Source organism: Adelges cooleyi, unplaced genomic scaffold, assembly GCF_023614345.1.
Source record: "Adelges cooleyi isolate 19-005CV unplaced genomic scaffold, UGA_ACOO_1.1 ACOO_flye_CR_arks_rails_tigmint_CR_PRNA_23, whole genome shotgun sequence".
Classification (NCBI taxonomy): domain Eukaryota; kingdom Metazoa; phylum Arthropoda; class Insecta; order Hemiptera; family Adelgidae; genus Adelges; species Adelges cooleyi.
Genome location: NW_026095893.1, coordinates 17713779 through 17726329, shown reverse-complemented (window position 1 = coordinate 17726329; position 12551 = coordinate 17713779). Strand labels below are relative to the sequence as shown.

General features: G+C 31.4%; 1 protein-coding gene across 3 annotated transcripts; it reads left to right on the top strand.

Annotated features, from left to right (window-relative positions):
- Positions 1–3626: 3626 nt before the first annotated feature.
- Positions 3627–12068, top strand: LOC126835939 (retinaldehyde-binding protein 1-like). Of its 3 annotated transcripts, XM_050568829.1 has the most exons (7): positions 3627–3810; positions 8250–8390; positions 9336–9498; positions 10459–10726; positions 11374–11487; positions 11682–11793; positions 11871–12068. In XM_050568829.1, the coding sequence occupies exons 1-7, from the start codon at positions 3753–3755 to the stop codon at positions 12020–12022; spliced, it is 1008 nt and encodes a 335-aa protein (XP_050424786.1). In that variant the 5' UTR covers positions 3627–3752; the 3' UTR covers positions 12023–12068. The 3 variants fall into 3 exon arrangements, with proteins under 3 accessions (XP_050424786.1, XP_050424788.1, XP_050424787.1); XM_050568831.1 differs by lacking the exon at positions 8250–8390; XM_050568830.1 differs by lacking the exon at positions 11374–11487.
- Positions 12069–12551: the final 483 nt, after the last annotated feature.

Here is a 12551-nt window from a genome sequence, read left to right as displayed (position 1 = left end):
TCGTAGTAAATCGCCTACGGTTGTGTGTGTGCCTCAGCTATTTTGGTCACCAATTCGGAAAAACTTTTTTTTCTGTTTGCCTGTCGCTGCTTAAGCTAACCTAACTCGACTCAGTTTGAGTTTAATTATTTTACTTTAAGGGGAGAAAGAGAAGAAAAAAAAAAAAAAATTAATTAAGAGTAATTATTTTAAGCAGGCGGTTTCCCGGAAGCAAGCGTATAAGTAATGTACCTGTACTGGAGCTGGAAACGGGAGAAAGGGTGATTTTCCTTCGGGGAGCCAGTTATTGACGCGGTCGTGTGTGGACGCAACTCACGGGTTGGGGTTAAGTCAATAAGTTCAACACGGGGTTGCGGCGTAAACACTGTTTATTGTTCGACCACGCAATATATAAAATAGGTTTAAAATTTAAGTTTACAAAAACGCGGACGGATCCGGAATGATCGAACTAGCGGGCTAGTCGTGGGGGGGTCGCTAGAAGTTAAGTCGGGATAAGGCGTCGAATTAATTCTAGGTGATACGAGGGCGGACGGAATACGTTGGGAAAACGGTAAGTCGTCGGTCGCGCGTCGTATCGGGAAGTGATTAGCTACCCATTATATTCGCCGCGCTATGCCGGCGTCCGAACTGGACTTTGCACCCTAGGTAGAGAGTGGTGGTCAGCCAGTCAGTTCGTGTCTGCCGGACGGATTGTGGCGGTAAAGTGTCGCGGCCCGTGGCATATCACTAATAGTACGCCGCAGTGCGCGGCGTCCTATTAGTAATATGTATCACGGGCCGTGTCAACATTCGTGTGTTCGATAAAGACCATGACGGCTTACTCAATGGAAATGAACTAGAGAAAATGGCGCTCGAGCATTTCAGTCACCTAGACGTTAAATCTATCCTTAAAGATGGCGTTGCCGATGGTAATATTGCAAATTATAGCGTTAACCAAAACGGCTTATTTGTTTTAAACAACTATCATAGTGATCATGAGCATAGTATAAGATCTAGGCTTATGTTTCCACAATAAATATGATATTATAGTGGGCAAAATGTTGAAGTAACACTAAAGAACTAAAATATACTTTTAACTAAAAATACTTTACTTTTCAGCCGACAAGAGTCTTGACATTGTGGATTTATTCATGGTTATATATAAGGTTTATGACACTAATGTTACCAATGAGTGAACGCTAAAAAGTTGTACGAGTTTTTTCTAAATTGAATATTATACTAAACAATTTACCTACGAATATTTTTTGGGAGTGCTTTAAGTATGGGTTATAAGTTTTAAATTTAATGTTCTATTATTCATTTACACGTGTATTTTAATTATTTAATGATTTTAATAAATATACAACAATAATAATCCATATTGATAATATAAGATACGATTATTTAAGTTTGTTTATGTCAATTCATTAAACGATTAAATAAATAATGTAATTCCGTAAAAATTGTTTTGTTTTTATTTCGAAATCATTATAATTAAATCGAATTGTATAAAACACAGCGGAAAAAAATTCAATGAACCCTGTAAGGTATCAAGTGGATCACTTTACGAAAAAACCACACTGTATAATATTATTATACTGTTTTAAACCAATATTGTGTATCACTGCGGCTAAACCTCGGATACACCTCGGATACACCTAATCTAACACGCAACGCAATGTGTGTACTGTATTTACTGATGAAATAAAACGCACGCTTATTACTCATGCAACACATTTTACAAGAGTAAATAAAACGGTGACCATTAAGTCATATGCTGCTACATCGTATGTAAATAGCCCATCTGCCCATAAGTAGCTTTAAGATAGTTTTTAAGCACTTCAAAAACATAATTTTCTATTAAAATGCACGACAGAGGTTGTGGTCAGAGGATTTCTTGAGAGGACACTCAGATTGATGAAACAGACAGCGTTTCACAAACATTAACTTTAAAGTACACAAATAATGTAATATTAGACAAGACGAATTTGGACAATAATAAAAATAATATCAAAAAGCTCAAAACGTACATAGACAAAACGAAATAATCTTCTATGCCAACTGATACAATATTTTTCATGAGATTCTTCATAAAATTGTTCGACAACAAAAGCTTTTGGATCGATAAAGAGTGGACGAATTACTACGAATAAACGAATCATTTTTAATCGAATTTTTCAATATAATGTATTTTTTTCCCAGGTCTCTAAAATTTGACAAAACAATATAACATTTTTACATTGATGCAATTTCAGGACTAAGGTGGGGGACCAGTGATAACTGTCCAAAAGCTTACATTTTAAGGTTTAATTTTTTTAGTAAAAGATTTCTAGGGTATGACCTATTAAAATATTTTTAATTCAAACTTGCAGAGTTTTGGGCCAGCCCAGAAATTGTGCCAACGACAATATAGGTATTTTATATCGCTCCAATCAAATTCCATAGACAAGTAATTGGTTAAGTTTCGTTGATTGTTTAACATTCATATTTTATGTTTTCAAAATATATTTAGCATATTGTATACATTGACAAAATCATTTTAACATATCTCATTGAGTTTTGTCACGGGTACGGTGTGGCGCAGTGGATACCGCAGCTGCCGCAAGGCGCCTGAGGTTAAGCTGCGACCGGTACCGCTTGATCCCGGATGGGTGACCACCCGGGTTTTTTGCGGCAAACCACACCAATAGGCCGACCGGTAAGGACCAAGTTAGCTATGATCCCGGTCAAAATAAGTCCACATGACATTATTATTGAGTTTTGTCGAGTACCAACGTGAAATATGTATTTCATTCTTAAGATTTGTTATTATCATACAATTTGTATTTCTTCTTTTAACAGTTTTACCTATATAACTTATTATAACTCATAAGTTATTGTGTATGCCGTCGCAGTAACTTATGAGGTATAATAACTTATATAGGTAAAACAAATTATAGTAAGTTTTATGAATGTATATTTAAATAATGCTCTAAAATGTGTATCAAATACATAGAAAGCGATTTAAATAACAAATTGACGTGGTAGACAAATATTATGAGACCATATTCGGACTTAGAGGAAATAATCCTAATAAATATATGATGTCTTTGAATTCTTTTACACTGCGAAAAAAATGATACAATTTCGAACGTACAAATTGCTGCGTTATGTTATCATCAGTAATAAATGTACTTGACAACAGAAATTAATAGCTACAATAACAATAGCATTAGGTACCAATAGTATTGTGTGTGTACAAAATATGAGCCATTACGGTATTTAAATTTTAGGTACCTAAATAACAAATTTACCGTTCAGCTCATCCAGAGGTTATAAGCTGAATAATAACACATACACTAAAACGGATAAAATGTTTTTCCATTCAAATTTTTATTATATAAGACCTCTACAATTGTGTTGGACATAGACTTCACTTCGGTTCATAGCAATTTAACAATCGTATATTTTCTTTTAGGTAGGAATATATTATATTTACTAAGCATTTGATGGCAAAATTTACTCTTGCACGCCCTGAACTCGGGAACAACTGTAATACAATACAATTTCAAATGTAGCAACCGCGGACTGATTTATTAACGTTGGTGAAAATGTGAAAATGTGTTCGACGTTGATTTTTAAATATTGATTTTAGTCGCTTACCGAACACGAAGAACACGGCTAAGTCTCAACTATAAAATTAGTACTATAACTAATCCAAACCTAACCACTTGCGAATAATCTAACCGGAAAAATTAAGTGGCAAAAAAAAATTTGGACGTTAACTAAAAATCATGAACATGCAACATGGTTATCTGGCAATTTGGTTCCTCGTCGTTTTCGTTATCCAAGGTAATATGAATTGAATTTTAAACGTTTTTCTAGTGATTTAAAAATATATGGTAATAAAATAATTTGCAAGTCGATTTAGAGAAAAGAATTAAATAGTATGAAAAAAATGATTTAGCTTACTGCACATTGGTCGACAATATTATATATTATGTCCTTGTGTTATTTTGTTTAAAAAAAACACTTAACCATAAATACTTTTGAAGTATTCTTAAAAGCAATGTTAAGGAAAAAATGTGCTTAAAATTGTATTTTGTTTTTCAGGGTAGGCACTATTTGAACTGGATTTAATTGAACTATTTATACATTTTTATATTTTATTAGGTTCTGCAATTCAGGTCACTTTATTTTTTGATTAGTTTTTTTGAATAGTTTGGGTTTGAACTTGGTTTGGCAAGGGCCGCCGCAATAATTTTCTAAACTATAGTTTTTATAGTTTAAGAAAAATAAAATTTGACCAATACGAATCTTTCTTAAAACTTATCAGTTACTATAAATAGTTTAGTTAAATCCAGTTAAAATCCACCCCACGTTCCAATCTGCCATATCCTCCCCTATTATGTATTAAGAATATTTCCATATAAATTTGTAAGTGATTCGGCTGTTTTTAAAACTTTAATTTTAGTATTTTACCACATAACAGTAAATCATTTTGGCTTATATTTTTATTTGTACTTCAATAGCCTACAAAAAAATAACAACAAATTTATCTAGTTCAAAACTAGTTTTAACCTGAATTTCAAAACATTTTTTTAAATTGACACTTATGTAAACATAAAGTACTTTGTATAACCTATATTTTTTTATAATAAGCTCACAACTAGTATCAGTTATTGTACATTTTTTTTATACAAATAAAAAATATTAAGAAAACTTGATTTTCGTTTGTAAATTGCTTAAGACTCGAGGTGATTTTATATTACATAAAAAATATATCTACATAAATATTATTATATGAACACTATGAATGCAACCACACCCATGTATAAACAATATTATGTATACATATTTTTTCCACTGACATAGTTGATTCATTTGTATTTATTTTTATAAGACATATTTGGGTCAAAGGGGATTAAACATATGTACTTCTTAAATGTCTTTACATTAGACTGGAGACCCTAATGATTTTATCGGATCCACTTTCAAGTACCTTTTCAAATACCGATATCGTTATGGGTTGCGTTCCTAAAAAATAAGAACCGGTTTCACTTTGGTTGGGGTCTTAAGTCATTTGCTTTTTTCTTCGGCTTTAAGTTTGTTTTTAAAAATGTAAGCCAATAAACAAATTTCATTTAAATATAGATCATTCTTTATTCTAACGGGGACTGCATGCGGTCGGGTTTTATTTACGTTTTAGACCAAAAAGCCAGACAAAATGTCGACTGTTAAGATAGTAAGTTTTTGGCAATTTTACTAGGTTATCTAGGAAACAGATTTTAGATTTTTTGCTTTTTTTATGTAAAAAATTCTGGTTTCAACATTGCAATTATTATAAATTTAATTTATTTAGTTACAAGAAACTGAAATTTTTAAATGAAAATCTATTTCCTACATAACATAGTAAAGAAGCCAAAGAACACGATTCGCTTTACTAAATTAAAATTGGACCATCCTATATCATCGACTAAAGTCAAATGTGTCTGGCTTTTTGGTCTAAAATATACCTATGAATGGCTGTTACTCATAAAAAAAAATGATTTAAATTAAAAATGATAACTTGAAGCTTATACAAATTAACCTGTAAATTAATTGAAATGGTTGGAATATATGAAAACATTTTTTTTCTTAAATATTTCCTACAGTAATTTCTTTAAAAACAGACCGGATGCAATCCCCACAAGTATAAAAGACTTTTGCAAAGTATTTTATTTCCCGAATAAGCCTAGCAAGTGTAATAGTAAATACAATCATCACAACAGTCTCGTTGAGCCAAAATAATAATTATTATAAATATACATCAGCCCTAAATAAATCCCATTATGGCTTACTAGAAAAGCTCCAAATCAAAAGCAGTAGTAAACATAATTATTATATTTTATGGCAATTTATTGAAAATTATAATGTTATAATTATCGGTAAATAAAAAGTTGTTTAATTGAAGAATGCATCATGTGCGGATCAAAATTATTTCTATTTCTTTACCATACAGCATACTACTTATAATTATTTCGATTTCTTAATTTTGGATTTTGGTTTAAATCAACAAAACCGTATACTATAGCCAAAATGTTTGTACATTTTTCTTAATTTACAATAAAAAGTATAAACATATACTTTATCGACGCGTAAGATTGAATTGAAAATCTATTCAATTGCTGTTAAAACGAAACCGTTTTTGTGTTTTCTGCAGTTGTTGTCGTTGTAATTGTTCTTATTTGTACAATTTTTTCAAATACAAAAATATTTCACTGAAAAAAAAATTTGTTTTGTTCGATATACTACCAATAATTTTTAAAACATTGTTGTTTTCAAGTTGCCACAGTATTTTTTGTCCTTGAAAAATATTTTTCTGTTAGAATAAATATAAAACCAATTTTACATGTAACAGTTTTACACTTAACAGTAAAAAAACTACGGTTTAAAAAAATCAAATAAGGAAATTTATCCGCCACCTAAAAATGTCTATTGGTGATTTTCATTTTTATTTAAAACCTTTTGAAAATTGTATAATATGATTTTATCATTTTCGTTACTTCTTTAAATAATAGTTGTAAATATTTTCTTACTCAGAAGCGTCTTAAATTATTTTATTGTAAGCTAAGAGGAAAACATATTTTAGTGAGAGATATTCCATGCTATTGTTTAAACAATTACTTGTAAGTCATACACCAATGCACTAAATAAGAAATGTATCGAAAACCAAAAACAACATCTTTAAAATTGATCTAGTTATGTTATATTTTGAAGTCTACAAAGGTTACACGATTTTGATTATATGATCACTAAAATTTTTTATTAGATTTTAAAAAATTATTATCAAATAAAAACCTTAAAAAAGGAATCGATTGTCCTATAGATATCTTATTGATAAAGGCGATTTTTTGTTTTTGTACGACACGGATGAAGATATAAGACAATTGGCTTGGCTTAAAGTTATTTTTCTAAGAAAGGTATTACATTTTATATTTTAACAGCTTGTGTACGAGTCCGCAACACCACGGGATACATTTTTATGCCTCGTTTTGCAGAGCACCGTCCGCTCCTTTTTTTCCGCCTCGATTCTGAAGCCTTGATACCATTCAAAATATTTTTCGTTGCTAACCCAAAATAAACACTTGGTTTGTGACAATGGTAACCACGGTACTCGAATGGTAGGTGATGATTAATTTTATGTTGTGGCCAAAAGTTTTTTAGTAGTTTTTTAATAATTGGCCTTAATGGATTTATTAGACGTTCACTTGGCTAGTTATTTTGAATCAATTCATTAACCATTAATTTAAGTTTGTTCGTTGTGAAAACAACACATAATTAAAAAACTTTAAAATCTCCTACCCATCCTCATCCCTACCACAACCCTATGCTCGACCTCATCCTTGACCTCATCCTCATCCTAGACCTTATCCTCATCCCCATTTCCACCCTCATCCATATAACCACCCCTACCCTAACCCATCCTTCATCTCTAACTCACCCCCTAACTCTCACACCCTATCTGTCAACCCCTATTTTTCACCCCTATCTCCTCCCCTTATCTCTCATCTCTCTTATCTTATTAGATAAATCAGCTGATTTTTGTCGTTATGGTAACCGGTGTCGGTGTCGTTTTTTTCCGGTTGTGTTCTAAAGTAAAAACCGTATCTATTATCTCTTATCTTTCTTATCTCTCTAATCTAAACAGATAAATCAGCTGTTATTTTTCGTTATGATAACCGGTGTCGGTGTCAATTATCCGTGTGTGTGCCATAGCAATTTTTTCAGCTATTCATAATACATATATTATTTTTTGAAATATTAAAAACACATCCTCAACCATTCAAGGATATTTTTGAAACTGATAACCGTTTTTTTTAATTAGAAAAACACCTTTTTATGAATAAAAGGTAAATTTTAAATTTAATACAAAATTCAAATTCGAACTCGCTTGACTTTAAAATTTGGAGAGATAATAATTTCGATTGCCTTGTTTGAGAATATTCATAGAATTTGATAGACTATGATTTTAACGATATGAAAACAGAAAATTGAAGACATTTTATTCTCCGAATAACTGGCTTGCAAGCTTTAAAGTCAGTATAGCGCAACAAACAAAAGACGTTAAAGTATATTAAAGCCTGTTTAAAAAAATGTACTTACCTAGCTACGAATTATTTACTTGATTTATGTTAGAAAAAAAACAACATGAAACCAAAATCCAAATTTATGAAGTACATTACTAATTAAAATAATTCCGTAAAGTCTTCGGTAACCAATAAGTATTATAATATTACAACGTATTACAGGGTTTCGATTGTATGATCCAAATGTTTCCTATGAAGTATTTCTTCTAGAAGAACAAGCAAAATATGAGCAAATAACTGATAACAAAATTACTGAAATTGTAGATCTTGCAATGGCTAAAAAAAAATTTCCGAAAATAAACCGTAAGGCCGTTGTTTTTATTTATTTTTAACCATTTTTTATATGTTTCGTTTGTATTTATGTTTTTGTTCACTATGGAATGTTATATGATATGTATTTACATATATAAATAACACGATGAACACTTGATCGTGAGCTACTCCATATCTTATAGGGTTTAATAAGAAATTTGATTTTTTTGACATTTTCATGTCTTAGCCCTGGCACATAACCGAAAAAAGTGTTATTTACTTAGTGTTACCAAAAAAGCGCAACCACACGGAGATGGGGTTGGGAGTGAGAATGGGGATGGGATGGGGATGAAGATGGGATTGAGGGTGGGAATAGGGATGGGGTGGTTAATGGGGTTGGGGTTGGGGTGGAAGATAGGGGTAAGATATAGGAGATAAGAGATATGTTGTACGTTAGACGTTCAAATTAGAATTAAATGATAAATTAAAAATAGTTTAAGGGCCCAAATTCTCTATGAATTGTTTTAAGTTAGATATTAAACACTACAATATTAGCCAGGAACTTGATGTTTTAATATACCAGCTTGTTACTGCTTCTTAATATACTATATCATTATCTATGTCCTATGATTCCACCACTACTCTAAGTTTATTCGGTACTTCAGCGAGACATGAAAATGCTCTTTCGTGGTTTTTGAAACTTTTTGTTTCAAAAGTTGCTATGAAAAAAACTAAGTTGGGAGGGGAGTGAAAGCAAAAAAAAAAATTATGAAAAATTGTAGATCGCATTGTACAAAAACATTATAAAACAAAAAAAATTTAATTTCTTATTAAACCCTATGAGATATTGAGTGGTTCACGATAAAATGATCCCTCTGTATATATATGAACATATATTATACAGTTTGCTTTTATAATGAACTGCTGAAGAACAGTAAACGCTGATAATATAATTTTTGTCAGATAAAATATTAATAATTGCTTATATTTCAATAGGTAAAGAAATCGTCATGTTTTTTCATAGTGCAAATTTTGACGTGAAACGCGCTAGTACCATGATATTCAAACATTATGAATATCGGCGACAATTGCCACAAATATTTCACAGCCAGGATGAAGATCCAGAAATAAATGATTTAGACGAAGTCAAAAAAGTCGTGTAAGCAATAATTATGTAAAAATGTATTTGTACGGTATAAATAATACCACAACCGTTTTACAAGTAATAATAATAATTTTCGTTCCCACACAGTTATTGATACTCGCTGCCAAATTATATATGTAAAAAACTACATTCACAAATACTATCTTGACCTATTTTTTTCACATTTAACGTTTGAGTATTCCCTTCAAATTGGGCCCAGCCCCACACTCTATATCGCTTGCATTCCACATTGTTTCTACAAAAATTGCGGTTTCAGTTGGACCAAAGTTCTAAAAAAAAACATTAATAATTACACGAATAGTGCCACCACAATTATTTACCCATCATCGTATAAATACCTGTTTTTTTCTAAAGTGGCTGCACTGAAAATCGCAGCCCTTGTAGAATCAATGTTTTAATGAAATGGCTCCTCTGTATAATTTTATGAGTCAGGATCTCATGCGCAATCATGTGTGTTATTGTGTAGATATTAACGATGGAAGAAATACAGATTTTGAATCTAAGTAGTTGTATCTACATTGCGGCCAAATCTGTTCTATGCCTCATTCAGAAAGGTTCATGTTTATGTTTCATTCAGTAACTGGCCAAGTGTTAAGCAATACAAATAAAAGAGCAGCGTTGCTTATGAAAATAGGAGTGAAGTGAAGTTATGAACTAAAGAAATAGCAGACTTGACCACAATGTAGATACTACACTACTTTGATAGGCTGACTTTTTTGGGACGGGGTCTGAAACAAGGCCTTTTTTCACTGTTAGAATTTTGTTGGAGATACTCAGTTCTAAAAGAGAATAACCAGCGCAGAAACCTAAACAGTTTTTCTATAACTAGAAAATAACAATATTTGTTCATTATGCTGTATAGGCACAAGTTAGGTACAATAATAAGAGCTATAATTTGTGTATGTGAATACTATATAATATTCATGTTTTATAATGATACCTATTGTTTTTCAGGAGTTGTTCTATATTGTTTAGTGATTCAGATTTGTATACACCTAATGATCGTTACGTATACACGCAATTGATAAATACCAATGGTAGCGAGTATAACTTTAAGAAGACCGTCAAATACTTTTTTTTCATGATAAAATGTTTACTCATAAAGTACGGAACGTTTGACGGTCTTGTTGTGGTCTTGGACGGAAAAGGCTTCAATAAAGGTCACATTAAACCATTCGTGCAAAGTGTACTTCTAGGCAGAACTTTATTGCATCTCATACAAGTACGTACAATACATAGTGTAAAAATATATAGAGCTGTAACACCGTGTAATGTTCTGTACGCAGCAACAAAGTAATCAAGTAGGCGACAGCGTGACCAGTTTAAATGAAAAATACATACTTTTTTACATAAGTTGTTAAACACTGCACAGTATAATCACATATCAGATAAAACCAGATGGCGCACTTCCTATTCAAGCAATGTAATTCCCTAAAAATGTAAACAATCAAAACTCTCCTCAAATACGTGTTAACACTGATAGAAAAAAAAGACTTTATGAGAAATTATTGTTTCATAAATACGCATCACTGAATTTATTGACTGTTATTGTTGAATGCCGTAGTGGGCATGTGTGACGAAGTGCACCATCCGGTTTTGTCTAATATACGCACAGATATCTATATACTAAAATCGTGAAAAATGGCCGAGTGCAGGTTGGACACTTGACTGGAACGAAAATCCTAAAACGCGGTTGGTACCGCCGAACGCCCTATGGCCCGAGTGCGCGCCTTCTTCTTATATATTCTATCTTTTAAGCTTTATATCGATTACTTATCGTTTGACTATTATTAAAATCATTCGTTTATTTCCATCACTAATTAACTCATGGATTATTATGTATTTTACATTATTGTTTGATTTTAAAAGAATGCTCCACCGTTGCGGATAAAAAAAGTTTACATTGTGAATACAAATGACTTCGTAAATATAGTATATTCAGCCGCCTCCAGGTTGGCGTTATATGAAGATTTTCGTCAAAAGGTAAGCTTCGAATTAGTAATTAAATGAGAGTTTCATCGCAGAATGAACAGAAGAGAAGATGTCGGCCATTATTTTATCTCGATATAAAAGAGCCAATGTAAATTTGTATAGTTTCTTTTCTTTTTATTCTGTGTTTTTATAACTAATAATATTTTATCATAAGTATGAATAATGTAATATTGCATTAACGGTAGATTGTACTTTGCGATGGAAAAAATTCGGAACGGGTTTTCGATCATGTCCCCAGAGAAATTATGCCTGCTGAATATCCGGGAGGGAAAGGGCCAAGCCATACAATCCAAGCCGGTAACTATAATAAGGGTGTTTTATAATTATTCAAAATACTTGAAATACTTGATTATTTTAAAATATTTGATTTTCAGCAAGAACATATGAGCTTATGCGAAATTTACATAATAAATATAGATCATACGCTGATAATGCACCATCATCAAGTAGCCCAACGGGCCCTAAAGCCCCAAATTCGAATTCGAAAGCCGGTCCAAGTGGCCAGTCCGTCACCGGAGAGGATTAAGGATTTATTTGTATTAGAGTTAAAATTATAGTAATTATATCGGTAATAGTACCATCAGTTAGCCAACTTAAATTGTATAATTTTTATAACAATAAGCTAAGTAATGATTACTAAGGCTAACAAGTAATATTTTTAAACAATTAACAGTAGAGCAAATAAAAAATAAATAACTAATTATTGTATTCTTTTAGCGATAATTATGATTTAAGTTTCGATGCGATAGCTCAGAAAATAATAGTTTTATAATTATGAGTTTTCGTTTGTGTTTAAATTCACGATAAATTGTTTTCCTAAATATGGTTTTATTGTTTTTTTTTTAACAACTATCCTGTGAATGTAACAGTAAAGTAGCAATGAATTCTGCACATAAAATATTATTAATAAACACAAACGATGCATGCAAGTACATGTTTTATACTTACATTTTTTTTTATAATTGCATATTAGGACGTTTATTTTAAAAACTAGCTAAAAACAATTTTCACAAACAACAAATAATTTCTTTAGATGAGCGGTTTTAAAACCAAGA